Here is a 16,654-nt window from a genome sequence, read left to right as displayed (position 1 = left end):
CCTGTGCGCACCATGGCGCATTCACGATCACCACAAACACTCAGAAATGTTTGACAGAACCTGGGAAGAACGTGATTATTGTGTTTTCCTGGTTGTGAAATGTTGTACATGACTTTGACTCTTAGCTAAGATGACAGTAAGCCGTACCAACACCTGAAATAGCTATTTATGTGTCGAATATAATGATAGACTTGATAGAAGTCTGGTGATTTATCTGACTGGTAAATACATGCAAATCATTTCTGTCACCTGCAATAGTGGTTCTCATCAGTGTAATAATCATTTGAAAAAAAGACCACAGGTATTAAATGGTTACTCACTAAGGTAAAGATAACCAAGGTAATTAACATAACACCATCCCCTTTCAGCGTCGTATCCAATAAGCATGCGATAAGGGCGGGGACAAGTCATGTTTACGTCTAGCTTGCTGCGAAGTGGGGCAGAGCGTAAACTCCACCTGTCACACGGTCCATATAGAGACACACTGGCATTCAAATGAGCCACTGCAAGACAGTGTATAGGACGACTACTGTAAGGTAAGGGCACAACTTCTGCTAGAATGGGGATAGACATTCTGTACTGTGGTTGACTGAGTTTACTGGCTAAATTAGAATAAATATTTAAATAAAGAGCATCGGCTGAAGTGTTATACTGTCGTCTATATGCTTATATTTTAACATTAAGCTGATGCTATTATCTAGAATGACTTGCTTCGGGTGTATTTTGAATATAAAGTTTGGGCAGGACATGAAAAACTGGTGAGATTTTCAGTAATTTAATATCTGAAAATTACTGTCACTGGCCCACTGCAACTGCATTCATATAGTATTATTCTGAACACTAGCTGATAAAGTTACAGGAGTTTGTTTTGAGGTCTGGGCTTTCCAGATGATGCATTTACAGTATGTAGGGTAAGGCCCAATTAAAGTGAGTCTAGCTTCAGACTAACTAATCTAAATTATATCAGTTATCTCCTTCACCTGCTTGCGAAGCAGTCACCAGCTGCTGTGTTCAGTGGTGGCATTAACTATGACATGCTACCAGGTTGAAGTACAGCGTTTAGTAAATAAATACTCTTGTTGAGGTGTCAAATGCAACTGAGGCAATTGATCATAATGATTACTGGTTGTGAAAGTGGTAAACAGTTCAACACATATATGATTTCTTTTATTATAACAAACATATACTGTTTGGTTTTTGGTGATTACATCTGGAAGCATATCGGGGAAGTTATCAAACATACCCAACTAAGTATTACGCTTGTGTCATACTGTAGAAATCATGCCAGTTAGTGCTTCAACTTCACCGACTGTTAGTGCACATGCATTTTCCATGTATACTCTGTGATATTGACATTGTTCCCTGTGTCACACTGTGTCATACCTTTACCTATTTCCCCTAAAGTTTCCTCAAAAGTAGATATGCCACACATGGAGAAGGTCTCATTTATTGAATCAGTGAATGCACTTTTTATTGTAAATGTTTCTTATGTACTAATTTAAAGTGGCACATAATTATGTAGCGGCAGTCAATATTAGCACAAGGATATTAGAAGATGTAATGTGTGATTGGTACACATAGTAGTCACTAGGTCAGGGGACCTCATCTGTGTCTACAGATGAAGCGAGTGAGCAGCAAAGCTGCTACAGTGGCAAAGCACACGGTTTGGTTTTAAAGGTTAAACAAGTGCATGGAAACATTTCCTGCTGCCAACTGTGGCATATGGGGCCGATAGAGCTCGGTGATCTAGCGCACAAAGATCAGTCTGTAGGTTCCACACAAAGATATTGTGTAGCTTGACAATGCCTGTAAGGAGAGTAAAGGTTAGTGAACACACTGTTGAAGTGAGAAAAGCCTAGTGTGAATGTTGGCAGAATTTTAACTGACCTAATTTCCGTTCAGTCAAACCACAGAAGTCACCATCTTCACATTTAGAAATAATGCCACCAATTTAAGGTGATGTACTCTAGTCTTTGATTTAGGATATGTCTTCATTTGTTTGAGACCTCATTTTACAATCTGTTGGTTGTTAAATCCCAGGAAGCCCTCTTCAATTGGAAATAGGGAGCTATTTCTGTCTCTCTTCCTTGAACACATCCTTCTAGGTTTCAAAAATGTGTAAGTAGATATGTTTTTGTATGTGTCCAAAAATAATATCAACTAGGATAACAAATAAGCTGTGGACCAGGAGTTCAACATTTCCCTTACTGGACATAAAAGTAGGAAAAAGCTACTGCACACATGCCAGCTGGTGGTAAAGGTGTTGGATCTGCTGTCCACAGAGCTGCCATGCTGAGAAGAGGCAAGAACGTCCGCGCTCGGCATTTAGCCTGGAGCGAGACAAGGCAAGAGACAGATGCCATGGCACTGATCCAGACGTCGGACAGGCAGGAATGGGAAGGCCACACCACCACACAGGTGAGCCATCGGGGCTTGTGAGGTGAAAGGAAAAGTGGAGCAAAGTGTGGAGCGGAAAAGATTGAATTTTAAAAGGGCCTGGAAATATATCTAAACATTTTTTGGGGGTATTACTGGATACAAAAATAATAAAAAAAACACTTACAAGCATCACTTATTTGATGTAAGAGGATACGAATATGTTACGACCAGATATGACAGATAATCCTTCCACCTGAGTACCAGTAGATTTCCACTGGGACTGTACCATGACTGAAATGGCTGTGTGTAAGAGATGGTCAGGTCTTCAAAGGCAAGGAAAGGAGGCACAGTATTTTTGGAAGGGGTCTAATTTTACTTGCTAGCACACATGCCTTCTATAACCAATAGGAACCACGAACAGCTTTTAGGTAAAAGGTTCTCTTGTTGAGTCTTTGAAACAGTCTTTGATTATCGACCGTCCAAGAAAGCAAGCTTGAGTGTTTTTTCCGTCCTGGCTCTTCCAGGTTGCTCTTTGTTGCCACCGCCAAAAGGTTATTCTTTACGAAAAGGCATCAGGGCTTCCAGTGGAACTTATATAAAGCTGAATACAATCCTTAGGCCCTCCACTGGATCTAAATCCTTTCTCTGTTACCAAGCCAACATTCCTGGATCATAGCCACGCCTATACACTTACAAGATGCTGTTGATGCTGTTTGTGTCAACCAGATCAGCGACATGGAGTCCGAGGTGGATTACCTGGAGAGTCCTCAGGCCCAATCTGACGCAGTGGCCTTGCCCAGCACAGTGCCGGTGATAGGGGAGTCTTTCTGCCGGTGTGACCGACAGGAAGCGCTCAGCCCTGGCTTTGGGGTCACCAGTGACTGCCTCTGTGGGGAGGAGGATGAGGGTGAGCAACAGCTGATGAATACACTAATACACCATATGGACACAGCAGAATATGCTGTAAATTGGCACAAGTGTGTCGTTGAAGCTGTGCAGACTAATATAACAACATACAGCTTTCACAGTATTATTAAATGATATTACTAATTGGCGCATAGAACTACATATTCCAATCCATCCAATAGTTGTTCAGATATTTCAATTAACAAAGTATGAACTCATAACTATGCAGCTACTATAGACGTCAGTGTGATGGTATCCCCAGGTTTTGACTGGGAGTGGGACGAGCACTTCAAGTCTTCCGGAGCTTTCCTCAGCTGTGACAATAGGAAGGTGAGCTTCCACTCAGACTACAGCTGTGGCACAGCTGCCATGCGTGGCACCAAGGAGCTGGCAGACGGCCAGCACTTCTGGGAAGTCAAGATGACCTCTCCCGTCTATGGAACCGATATGGTGGGTATTCCAGCAGTGGCTTTAGGACGTTTTTCTAAAACTCTGCTTGGCTTTGCAATCAGAACATATAGTGGAGATCTAGAATAAGGCGACTTAACCTGTTTTGATCATGTTTTACTCTTTTGTTGGTGTAGATGGTGGGAATTGGAACTGCAGAGGTACATATGGAGAAGTTCAAATTCAGCTTTGGCAGCCTTCTGGGCCACGATGATGACAGCTGGGGCCTCTCCTACACAGGTGAAAGAGGAAGAATACAAGTGTGAAATATACTATGAATTATAAGAGTGAAATGTGAAACAAGACGGAGACTTTCTCCCAGTGGTGAAAAGTTCAACACAATATGACCCCTAAATCAGGAACGAATGGACTAAACCACCAAGCTGTACAAAGGAGAAGATTTAGAACATGGCCACCCCACTGAGGCAGTTTACTGCATGATGTAATATATGATCATATATCACACACACAGTGGTTAATGAATACCTTTATTCTTATTTGATACTTTCAATTTCATATCATTTGATAATACTTCTTCACATAAGTAGAATTTAAAAGCAATGGTTCCCATATTTTTATTTATTTAAGGGACCCTTTTCTATTATTAAGTAAACTGACCACTAAGTGACATATTTTAAGGATATTTCACATTATAGTCAATGCATAACAATAACAGTACAGAAGAACTGATACACTATACAATTAACTTGCTTTGGCAACCCCTAATGGGGGTCAGGACCCCACGGTTGGGAACCAGTCACTTTTTAGATTGTATTATTAATATATTTGTACATACTTTAAATCTGTTTAAAGGACTCCTCCAGCACAAAGGGGACAAAGTGAAGTTCTCCTCTCGGTTTGGCCAGGGCTCCATTATAGGTGTGCACCTGGACACCTGGCACGGGACCCTGACCTTCTACAAGAATCGGCACTGTATAGGTGCGTGTTTCTCTGTAATTCAAGCCCCATAAAACCCAAGAAAACTGCATGTTAGTTATAACTGCCTCATGGTGTTTGCAGGTGTTGCTGCCACAATGCTGCAGAACAAGAAGTTCTACCCCATGGTGTGCTCCACGGCAGCTAAGAGCAGTATGAAGGTGATCCGTGCTTGCTATACACCCACCTCCCTGCAGTACCTCTGCTGTGCCCGGTTCCGTCAAATGTTGCCCTGCTGCCCCGACGTACTTAATGCCATAGAGCTGCCCCCAGGCCTGCGCACCGGCCTCCACACACAGCTCGGCTGGGTCTTCTCCCTCAGCAGCAACCCCGAAGCCTCGGAGCGGCGTGAGGACTTGCTCGAGGATTTCCACGAGGAGATGAGCCTGCCTTGCAGCCCCGGCCCCATCCCGAGCCCAGTCTCCAGCCTGAGTGCCTCCCCCTCCCCGAGCCCCTGCCCGAGCCCGTTTCTTGACACAGTCCCGTACCACTGCCCCTGTCAAATGTCATCTCAAACTCATCCCTGCACCTGGCACTACCCTCCGAGTCCTCCCAGCAGTGACTACGACAGCTGCACCTCTGAGCCGGAGGGCTACCAATGCAAAAGATGCCGCTGGACTTGACCTTGCAGTCAATACGTATTTGGCAGACAGCTATTCTACCATTGCCATCGACGTCTCCTGTTGGAAATCACGGTGATAACGATTACGCCAATACTAAGTTTGAGTGGATTCTTGCTTCTTTTTTATTTAACAACTTTGTGATATTCAAACCGTTGTGATGAATAAGGAGACGGGAGTGTGTGTGTAAGACATTTAATCTATAGATTAGATGTTAGATGGACATCCTGGTTATTCATTCACATTTTAGCCAATTTATATCATGGCATTATTAATACAAATAAGAAGAATAATCTACCAATCACTGTCTTTGGAAGACCTACATTTTGCCAGATTAGACTCTGACAAAAAAAACAATGTTGTGTTTTTTATTTCAGGGAGAGACTCCAGGGAGAAGAAAAATTGCTTTTTTGATACTATGGAAATTACATTTTGTAAATGTGTTTTGTAATCAACATTTGGCTTCTTTTTTCTTTCTTTTGGGATGTGTTTTTTTATTTACAGTTTGTTTATTACCTTTCTTACTCTGGAAATTCTCTAAAATAAAACAAAAAACATTATGTTGCAGCTCATTTTATAGGCTATTTTACAGGTTAACACAGACATTTAGTTTATCAAGGTTCCTCTAACAACACACATCTCGCATTTGTACATTTGTTCAGCAAACAAAATATTGTATCACGGTAGTACACATCATATAATTCGTTATTTTACTAAACATATTCTATTCCTCAAATCTGTTGAAGTTCAGATGAGTATAAATAGCGGACATAGTGGACATGATAAATAAGGCCTATTTTTAGCTTGTAAACAAAAGCATTAACACATTAGCAGCCTAGTGGTGACAAAGTGTGATCCGGTTCTCAAGTGGACAGATCAGTCTAGGACCAGCTGCGGGTTGTGTGCCGTGAAGCAGCGGTAAACTCGAGCTGATATCTCCGGTCCCACTCGTCTCTCTTTACCGCCACTTATCACTAAGAGACCAGCTAAAAGCCCCTTTCTGTTATCCTCTGACTCCAAGCGCTGGTACGCCTAAAAAAAAACCACATTGGAAATTAATACATCCTGAAAGGTTTTTAGTTATGAATAGCAATAGAAAGCAACATAGTCTGTTTTGCTTTTTTTATTGCTTTACAAAAAAGCAATTGTAAAGCTTTACAATTGTTCCACACAGAGGGAATCCAGGCCACCCTCTTCATACACTGAGCTCTACAAGACTAAACTGAAGTATAGCCAGGTGGTGTACCTGCAGCAGCAGCTGCGGGGACGGGTAGGCTGCAGTCACAGTGGAGGCCACAGCAGGACTAACTCTGTTCAGCTGCTGGATCTGCCTGCTCCAGACCTGGATCAGCCCCGAGCCGTCCCTCTCCACCCGAACCCCGCTGGCCCATGAACCGTCCACACAGAAGGGCAGCTCTGCCCGCTCTGTCAGCAGTCTGTAAAGACATCCTAAAAGTCAGGCACGGCTAGTCAGGTAAGATTCCCGTGCCTGTTAATGTGAGATAAAGACTGAAGTGGCTTTGTACTTGAAAGGGCGCTTTGATAAGGCTTTGGTGACGGCACACACATGGTTAGTGACCTCCTGCCAGCCGTCCAGGAAGACGAGGGTGATATTCTTGCAGAGCTGCAGGTACACAAGAACCTAGAGAGAAATGGAGACATTAACAAAGACACCCCTCTTAGATCATTAAAACTCAAGTGTGCCAGAACGTGACAAGTATGTACATTGTTTAGCTGGCTCTTACCATCTGAAACATACAGGTGAGTGGCAACACCTACAAATGGAACATGCTAGATCAACTAATCCTCAGATTCAAAGTAAACTGACCTCCTTGATGTCCAGGTTCTCCAACCCTGATTGTGACTGGAGCATCGCATCTAGTGAATGCACACCACAAGCATCTGACCTGTTGGTAAGTAAACCAATAAGTCAGATCAGAGTGTGTACATGAAGGTGAACACAGAATAAGTGTGACATTTTAGTAAATAAGAAAGTATATATCCATCAGAGGACACTGACCTGTAATTTTCTAGCTGAGAGTCTGTCACTAAGAGAGTGACCACCTTCTTGGCATCCCGGTTGAGACACTCCAAAATTGGACCGAGGAAAGACCCCATCCCTGTCTCCTCCCCCTCACTGCCTAGCATCTGCGGTGGCAACACAATAACACAGAGGAGGGCCATCATGTAGTCTGGCATCAAAGTTAAATTATTACACCTTCAAAAGGTTGCTTACTTTCTTCACAGAGATCACCATGTCCACAAAGTCATTGAGACCCAGCACCAGAGCCACTTGCTCCTCTTCCACCGATCCATCTTCCCCCTTTAAAAGACAAAACAGTAATGACCCCACGGTAAAAGTAGAACATTTAATAATATGTTAGGAAGTAGAAATACAGGACATTCATAAATGTAATGCAGACAGAATATTGTAATATTAATGTATTATTTCACGAGAAGCCTACCTGAGGTAAATCTCTGATCCAGGTGATGCTGCGTGGAAGTGGCTGGCAATCAATAGTAAACCTCCACTCAAAGGTAGCCAGGGTGCCCAGCAATATGTCTGAGCCATCCTGTTGCAGAAGGGCTGGAACACACACACGCACACGCACACGCACGCGCGCACACACACACACACACACAAATTAATTGTCCTGCACGCAATGATCAATCCTTACATATGTAATATACATTACAAACTGACAGCCTTCCAGCTATTGTATACTTCTGTGGCAAAATTAATGGAAAAATACGCTTTCTAAAATGTAAATATCAAAATATTCTACTTTCAATCAATATCCGTATTTTGCGAATATGCGAAATTTGAGGCATATGTTTTTGACTATCAATCTTTTTAACTGTTGACAAGCTTTGCCAATCACGTTGTTGGTGGAATACAATTCCGACAGCACCTGAAGGCAGCATGGTGTACCTGCATCTACGCAGACAGTCAGACACTTCAGGCAGTTCTCTGGGCGGAGACGCTTCAAATCCTCCGCAGCCTCCTTCCTCCTCTGCTGCGCGTGTCTCCTCTCCTCCTTCTCCTGGGCTCTCGTTGCTCTCTGCCTCTCTCTCGCCTCCTTCCTCTTCCCGACTGCCTGTCTGTCCGCCTCTATCTTCTCCTTGGTGCGGCGTTTTCTTGCAGGGCTCGGCGTGCCTCGTCCATCGGGTCGCGGGGGAGACAAAGCACACGTGTGTCTGCTCTCCGTGTTTACTGCGGGTGACGGCGATGAGAGGGTTTTGCACCCGGGGTCTGAACTCTGATCCTCCGCCGTGCTGATCGCTACTATTTTACCACTCTCGTCGCGTTTTGTCTCAGCGTCGCTTTCCTCGGATTCAGAGATTTCCCATGTTTTAACCCTCCGCAAAGCAGACATTTCATATGTTTAAAACACAATCAAGAACACCTAGACCGCACTGGCTATGTTTACATCGTCTCGACGGGGTCCGCTGAGGGACAAAAGGTGATGAACGCGCTTTTACCTGTTCGCTCATTAGAAACCTTTTTCAAAAGAGACAGACTATAGAATATATTATATATATTTGTTAAACAGAAGACGGCAGAAAAACCTAGCTGCTGTATGTAGCCGCTTTCATATATTGGTGTTATTTGTTTTAGTATTGGGACAAACTCATAAAAACCTGAATCGGTGGGATAGGATAGAAAAAAAGTAAAGCAGTTGCTGTGTCATTACACTAACAGCACATTGGAAGAAATGTACTGTTCTCACTAAAAGGTTGTTGTACAATCGTATTCTTCAGCTATACAGCAATACATTCTCCAGCACCGTATTCTCCAAGGAACAGACAGGTTGTTGTTTTTGGCAGAATTTAATGGAGGAAAATATAATTTTGTAAAAGGATGAAGCCTATTGATTGTTGATGGGCAAAGGAAACTTCCTGAACATCACTTCCGGTTACTCCGTGTATTTACTTCGTGCAGCTATTCACAATCGCCACTAGGTGTTGCTGGAGGGCATATCAAATATACAAATACACTGGTTCCAACACACTTTCCGTCTGGCATATTAAGATATATGGCACTATGTACATATTACCCACCTCAGAAATGGGTCTGGAGAATATCTTGACCATCTGATTTCTTGTCACTTTGACTTCCACCTTTCTTACCAGTCCATCTTTACTGGGAATAGCATTCACCACAATTCCCATTGACCACTGATTTATTTGTGTCTGGCTGTCCTTCATCAGAACTATGTCTCCTTCATTGAGATTGGGTTTTGGTGCTTGCCACTTTTGACGTTGCTGTAGCGTGCTCAAATATTCTTTATTGCCGCCACCTAGCCCAAAAGGTCTTTGCCAAAGCTTGAACCCTCTTCCACTGGTTCTTGAGCAAATCTCCTTTTGAAAACTCACAAGCCGGACAAGGAGAATCATTGTTGTATTATTGTATTAGTTTGTGTTATTACCTCACCAGCCACCATTATGTTCTGGTTAAAACGCTTTGTGTGACTTTTAAACTCACCTGCATTCACCTAAAGTCGTTGCGGGGCGATAATCATGTTCTGCCAGTAGGGGGCAGCAGCGGCTTCGGGACCACCGGTGCTGTAATACTTGTCCAGGAGAAGCAGACAGCGCCAGTAGATTTCCAAACAATCCGCTGTGTCCTCGGGCGTCACAAGGTGCAACCATGTCGCTTAAACAGCTGCGGTCTGCGGACCTCAAGGCATCCTGCCCACCAGCCTGCTCATGTAAACAACACTGAAGAACGGCATTTGGACGTTTCGTTGTATAGCCACTGTCCTGTTTTAACATTTTTATTTGTTCACTATGACGCAACCGGCGGAGAAAGGTAGGTCCGAACCGAGTTTGGTTTCCCACAAAATATTGTTGTCAACAAAAAAACAGATGTCTGTCTCGAGAACATCTATGTAGTTACTTCCTTGAACAACTGGGCCACCGAAAGACCGACTCAGCAGTTTATGCTTCAGCTGAGTGTCGGTTAGGAGCTCATGTGACCTCATGGGTCAAATAATGCATCCTAATCAGCTGAATTAAAAGAAAGGCATCCCTCACTTAAAACATGTGCTTTTCTTATGGTTCCTTCACTGTGCAGTATGAGAATCCATGTCTGACACTAATGAGTGTTCAAAACGGAATAGTTATTGTCTTCAAACTGAATGTCTGGATCCGGATCTTCATTCAAGCTTTCTAGAGAATCTGTCTTTAAATGTAATTTATTTTTTTATAAACACTGTGTTAAAACCAATAATAAATAGAAGGCGTATGGACATACAATTTTCCATCAGGATGCGCACACATTTTCTGGTTGGAATATATTCCACAGATGCATTTAATTGAGCGTTCAATGAACATGTGGCTCTTGGTGTTCATGGTGTGTGTATCCGACTATGGTGTGTGTATCGAGACCGACTTTCAGAGTGAAGTCGGGCTCCTCGATGAACGTTAGACTTCAAGAGAAACTAACATTCTGTGTTATTTCATTGACAGTGTATTACCGCTTTGTGGTGCTGTTCTTCAACTGCCTGCTGACATTTGGCTCCTACTTCTGCTTCGACATCCCGAGTGTGTTGCAGGATCAGTTTCAAGGGGTAAGTGAGAGGTAGCAGGGCAGACCATCTGAAAGATACCGTCGCCATCAAATGATGTTTAGGGTCTTTGCCGTGTCCTCAGTTTGTGGCCAGTTGGATAATAACTTAAATCACTGGCTTCCTCTCATCTGGCAGAACCTGACATGTTCCAATGCAACAGTAATCAATGGCACAGTGGACTGTGTGGTGGGATTGGGGATGAACCTTCAGCAGTACAATCTTCTTTATGCCATCTATGCTTGGACGTAAGTGCACACACATCGACTTGACTGGAGGCTGGTCTGGCTTATCGGAAAACGGCTACAGTTGCTCTGTTCTATCAACAGGAATGCAGTAGTGGTGATCATGGCTGGCTTCATGATTGACAAATTAGGAAACCGCTGTAAGTCTACAAAAATACATGGATATCTTTCCTGCAAATCAAACAACGGATTTATGGTAACTCGTGGTAAATTGTTTCACCTTTCCTCCTCTCTGCAGTTGGAGCATTCCTGTTCTCTTTTCTGTGTGTGTTGGGCTCGTCGCTCTTTGCACTGGGTTCCCACTTCAAAGGAACTCCCTATCTGCTGCCGCTTATGCTCACAGGACGACTAGTGTTTGGATCAGGCAATGGGTCTCTGACCAGTAAGGCCACCTTCCCAAAGGTCACATACTGACTCTCAGAGGACTGTTCCTTATCTGCTCTTCTCATTTTACTTCCCTTTTATAAGTTGTTCAGGACCGCATCACAGCCTTCTGGTTCAAAGGGAACGAGCTGGCCTTGGCTTTCGGTCTGACCATGGCTTTCTCTCGCCTGGGTTCAGTCATGAACTTCTTCCTCACCCAAAAGTTTGAAGAGAAGTATGGCATGCAGTGGACACTCTGGGGTGGTAGGTAATAAATAAAGGGGAGAGAAACCTCAAGGGTTATGGCAATAATAATGAAATGTAAGTTGAAAAAAAAAAGGAAAAGGCTGAAGTAAGATTATTTTCCCCATGATATGTTCTAGGTGCACTACTATGTGTGCTGGGCTTCGTGTCTGCCATTCTAGTCAGTGCCCTGGACAAGATCGGTATGAGGCAGCTGGGTCTCGATGGCACCATCCAAGAGCAGTCCCGCAAAGTGGTACGAACTGTACCTTTTACATGAAGCCTGTTTATACGGTGCAAAGATGGAGAACCTGACCTCACTTATTTTGCTTAAATGTAAACTAACGATTACATCATTTGTGTGTGTGTGTGTGTGTGTAGAGGATTCAGGATGTGAAGCTCCTGTCGCTAAGATACTGGCTGCTGGTTCTCACCATCATGTTCTTCTACAACGGCATCTTCCCGTTCATTGCTGATGCCAGGTAGCGCTATCGACACCGGTTTTAAATGGGGTTTTGGAGGATAGTGTACAATGTTATTTTGAGGACAAGAAAGAACAGACTTTCTTTTAGAAATAATTACATTTTGATTTGTATCATAAAATCACTGTTTTGTAATGAACCCAGGGCATTAACGCTTAAAAGAACAATCACGCTTTAACATACTGCTGTATTTCTTCCTGTTCAGTAAGTTCATTCAGGATAAATACAGCGGCTACACTCAGAAGGAGGCGGCCTATGTCGCCGGGGCGGTGTATGACAGCTCACTGGTCCTCTGCGCCTGCGTGGGCATTCTCATTGTAAATATCTTTAACCTAAAGCTGTTTCCAAACTCTATGCTCAAAAGGCTTATGCAGGTCAGCTGGTGTAACACGTGACCCTCTCTTGTGGTTTTTCCAGGATAATGTAGGGCTGCGTGGCTTATTTGCACTGGCCTGTGCCGTCCTCACGCTGCCTGTCTTTGGACTGCTGGCCTTCACCTTTGTGGCTCCTCTCGTGTCCACCATTTGGCTGGGAATCACTTACTCCTTTGCTGCTGTGAGTTTATGTCGAAGCTATTGTTTAAACATTTAATTTCTAACGTCTGCTTTCTCTCAGGTAGATTGTTTATTATATTATTATTTATTATTATTTATCATATATAAATGATTAAGGACTCTAGAGAAATTAATCACGTATAACCAATATACATGCCGTATATTGGTTATAAGTGATTCATTTCTCAATTCGAATACTTTGGGGTGGTCAAATTAATCGCAAAAAGTATGTGTGTGCTACTTTAATTTAAACTATATGTGCTGTATTCCAGGCCAGCATGTGGCCGTCTATTCCCCTTGTGGTGCCTCAGGCCACTCTGGGAACAGCCATGGGTCTGGCCACCTCCATACAGATGGTTGGAATTGGGTTGTCAAATCTTGTCGTTGGGCAGATTTTGGGCACCAAGTCCAGGTAGGAAATGCTTCAGATAAGGATCTCATTGCAGTGCACTCGATGGCCCATGCTGAATGTTGGATCTTCACTCTCCTCCAATGCTTTCTCCATTTCCTGACCAGTGAAACTAAGATTCCGTTGTGGCGTTGGCAAAGGATGATGGTCTTCATGTTGGCCAACACCATCAGCTGCATCGTCACCGCAGTGCTGCTCAACATTGTTGACCGCAGACAGGTCAGACGTCTCACAGTCTGTTGTCAGCTGACTACAGCACAGGATACTGGACAGTGTGTTCAGTTCATATGTGTGTTTTTCTGCAGGGCGGGATCCTGAACAAGACAACTAAGAGGACAGGCCTTGCCGAGAGAGACTCCGACAGAGAGCCGCTCCACCCGGAAGAGGAAGAGCAAAATGAGGATGAGGAGGACGAGGCGGTCCGATCCCGTTCTGAAAACTCCTAAGTTTTGTTCATATTTTACTCAAGTTACAACATTTCTCGTTTTTTATATTTGTATTTTACATGTAACACTTCAAATGGGACTCCATGTACTGCACACCTCCACCGAAAATCACATGACCTCTCCATTCGGTGTCTGCGGTTGCTACTGCAGATAATCGAGCCGTTTAGTCTGAATCAATGAATCCCTGTTAAACAGTATTCTCAGTAACACAGGTAAATAAAACGTCAAAGCGTCAGCTTTCAGCTGTACTGCCGTAACTGACTGTGTGAAGTTAATTCAGGTCGCTTGATAACAAAGGGAATATTTGACACCTTTTATGTGGATGGTAGATGTATTCAATAAGCAACACATTTCTGCGTGTGCTATATTGACTGAAAGCTGAGTTTGCTAACTCAGCTTTAGATGGAAGAAGAAATACTGTCATTTGACCTGATGAGGCTTTCTCAATTAATATAGCACTCACTGAGGAATGTATTGCTTCAATTAAACCACCAACACTGATTGGGCATCCACATAAGATGTTGGCAATGATGGCAATGTTCCACATGCACGTCATCAAACTCTAATGTCTGTTAAAAAGAAGAAGATTTTACAGTGAAACATTTGTACCTCTTATCTGTTTGTTCAATGTTTGAGATTTCACAATGTACTTGAAGAAGGGAATTTGAACGTTTTCACAACAGTAAAAATAAAATGCTGTTCACTTTTTTTTGACAGTGCAATCTGTGTTACATAATAATGTTGAAACCCACACATTTGCTTGGTACCATCTGCAGCTCCCCTCAGCTTTACAGAGCTTCATAACCAGTTCCAGCTGATTGTTTAGATTTATGGCCCACAACTTTACTGCTAACGCTCAGAAAGCAATGTTTTTAGTGAGAAAGCTATTAAAAGATCCACTGTAATCCACCTGCTCAGCTCAGAAAATAAAGAGCCAGATATTTCTCTACAATCCTAATATGCAATATTAGATTGCCCAGTTTAACGTGTGTAATTCTCTTCTAAACAGATCGCCGCATGTCTCGCACATTACAGCCAGTAGGTAGAGCTCTTCACACATTTGTTTGCCATGGATAGTCTACTGCTCCTGTAGTAAGCATGGTATTATAGATTGTTTGTCCTAATGGCTTTTACTTCAGCTCTCCAGGTCCCATATTCAACCTCTTGTTTTAGTTGCGTTACATCTTAGTAACTAGTTTCTTACCGATTAGAATCCTTTTTGTTAGTCAGTGTGGGTATTTTAGGGGAGCTAGTTATGATAACAGTGCCTCATCCAACATATTGTGTGACATGTTTTCGTTATACACTATGATTTTCCTCTTATTTCTTTGAGCCTGCACACATTACTTGCTGTACCATTTGTGCCGATTTACATTTCAAGTTACCGTTCATTTAATTGCTAACTTTCTTCTGAAAATAGAATACGTCAGTAAAATGCAGGAGGACTTACTCATCCTCTAAAATGATACAGGCGGGCACACCGTTTAATTATTGGGGCGTCTAGCTTGAATTGTATTTGTCCATTCCTACCGGTGTGTACTCCCATCAGAGAAAGAAAGGTTTGCACTATTTGAGTATTTTTGCAGAAAAATGTTACCTGTTACAGCTCGTTTTCAGACACGGTCCGCACAGTGAGTCGTTCTTTGCCATTGCATTTTGATTAAAGCAGATTAGAAAGTGCCGTGACTCATCAAGACAGACGGTCTTGAATAATGCTGCAGTCCTTAAATACTCCTGGACTCTAAAGATGCTGGTTCATGTTGCCAAAGTCTTGTCCCGGACTCTAAGCTAAGCGTTCAAAAGGCTGCAGTCCACGCCAAATAACTAGATTACAGAGAGGGGGAAAAAATCAATCGCATGTACAATATTTGCAGTTGGAGTGTTATGAAGGGTTGCAGAAAATGTAATATTTAGTATCTAGCTGGTCCTTGTATTTAGAATCCAACCAAAGATCAGACCGACATTAAATACAATCAAATTATTCTAGCCGCAGACATAACTGGATGATACAATAGAGCTCCTAATCTTCTTCAATCACTCGATTACTAAAATGATGCATCGCATGTGATGGTGAGTCAAAGTCACAGGAATACAAGCAAGAGGGTTACCTGGTGGAGACTTCCTTGAGCTCAGATCCTCTGTTTACCATGAAGATAAACCCTAAAAATATACCCTACGTAATCTTCTTAAGGGGCGTGTGGTAGGAGTTAGTCTTTGACAGCCTGATGGACAACACACACATGCTGAGTCAGTCACAAAGTCTTAGAGGGCAACTTAATACCTGGCGTTCAACAGAGGGCTTTACCATCTCCAGGTTTGCTTCATGGTTTCTCACTTGGCGTAAGTCTGCAGCCTGAAGTGTGCGGCCGAAAGCCTCGAGAGCACGAGCATGTTGGGCCTCCTCAACCTCAGTACCCTGGGCAAGATCTGCGGCTCCAGCCACAGCAATGAAATGGTCGTTTTGGACCGGGTCAAGAGGAAGAACTCTGTCAGGCGCATGTCAATTATTGAAGATGGGGAAATTGCGGAGATTCTCTACCTCATTCCCAAACAGTCCATGATGGAGCAGCTGCCTTTCCTCAACCCCGACGACTACATCTTGTGTGAGAAGTTAGACGGTATACCTGCAGAGATGTCAGGTAAAGAATAGTTTACTTCCTAATGTGGTTGCCACGGTCGATAGATATCTTGGTATTTTAATGATGTGTCATTACCGTCTATTAATTTGTTCATGTACCATGTGATTAGATTTAACGTGTTCTGTCTGCTTTATTCTTATTTAATAACGAGACGTCAAGCTAATAGACGAGCAATGTTGCACACGTTTAATATTATGTCTGCTTGTCAACTGGCGTTACTATTCATCCCCACAGCTCTTCATTCCCGTGAGTATTGAAGGTTTTTTGGTCAATCAGACTATAATATGGACACGTGAGTAATCTGTGACTGCTGTCCACCGTTTAAATGATTTAACAGCTGCCTCCACGCAAACTTTTAACCACACTTATTGTGAATATTGTGCCTCATTTATCCGGTTGAATTACTTCTATGCAG

The 16,654-nt window shown here is 43.0% G+C and overlaps 3 protein-coding genes across 4 annotated transcripts; 2 read left to right on the top strand and 1 right to left on the bottom strand.

The window, feature by feature from the left end:
- Positions 1-43: 43 nt before the first annotated feature.
- On the top strand, positions 44-5,766 carry LOC117749229 (SPRY domain-containing SOCS box protein 3-like). 2 transcript variants are annotated; one of them, XM_034559497.1, is made up of 8 exons: positions 44-536; positions 2,041-2,118; positions 2,283-2,418; positions 3,106-3,286; positions 3,548-3,735; positions 3,870-3,972; positions 4,546-4,671; positions 4,753-5,766. In XM_034559497.1, the coding sequence occupies exons 1-8, from the start codon at positions 496-498 to the stop codon at positions 5,289-5,291; spliced, it is 1,392 nt and encodes a 463-aa protein (XP_034415388.1). In that variant the 5' UTR covers positions 44-495; the 3' UTR covers positions 5,292-5,766. The 2 variants fall into 2 exon arrangements, with proteins under 2 accessions (XP_034415388.1, XP_034415389.1); XM_034559498.1 differs by lacking the exon at positions 2,041-2,118.
- A 79-nt stretch (positions 5,767-5,845) lies between these two features.
- On the bottom strand, positions 5,846-8,749 carry LOC117749230 (probable crossover junction endonuclease EME2). Its single transcript, XM_034559499.1, has 8 exons — positions 8,221-8,749; positions 7,754-7,875; positions 7,525-7,611; positions 7,309-7,436; positions 7,117-7,195; positions 6,815-6,930; positions 6,535-6,724; positions 5,846-6,320 (listed from the first exon to the last, which is right to left on the bottom strand). The coding sequence occupies exons 1-8, from the start codon at positions 8,663-8,665 to the stop codon at positions 6,165-6,167; spliced, it is 1,323 nt and encodes a 440-aa protein (XP_034415390.1). The 5' UTR covers positions 8,666-8,749; the 3' UTR covers positions 5,846-6,164.
- Positions 8,750-9,755: 1,006 nt separating this feature from the next.
- On the top strand, positions 9,756-14,322 carry mfsd1l (major facilitator superfamily domain containing 1-like). The gene is made up of 13 exons (XM_034559495.1): positions 9,756-10,101; positions 10,761-10,861; positions 10,997-11,106; positions 11,188-11,243; positions 11,342-11,485; positions 11,572-11,730; positions 11,850-11,965; positions 12,091-12,191; positions 12,397-12,508; positions 12,609-12,746; positions 13,018-13,157; positions 13,262-13,373; positions 13,460-14,322. The coding sequence occupies exons 1-13, from the start codon at positions 10,080-10,082 to the stop codon at positions 13,598-13,600; spliced, it is 1,452 nt and encodes a 483-aa protein (XP_034415386.1). The 5' UTR covers positions 9,756-10,079; the 3' UTR covers positions 13,601-14,322.
- The last annotated feature ends 2,332 nt before the right edge of the window (positions 14,323-16,654 follow it).

This window comes from Cyclopterus lumpus, chromosome 19, assembly GCF_009769545.1.
Source record: "Cyclopterus lumpus isolate fCycLum1 chromosome 19, fCycLum1.pri, whole genome shotgun sequence".
Taxonomy (NCBI): domain Eukaryota; kingdom Metazoa; phylum Chordata; class Actinopteri; order Perciformes; family Cyclopteridae; genus Cyclopterus; species Cyclopterus lumpus.
This window is presented reverse-complemented; position numbering and strand designations above follow the sequence as displayed.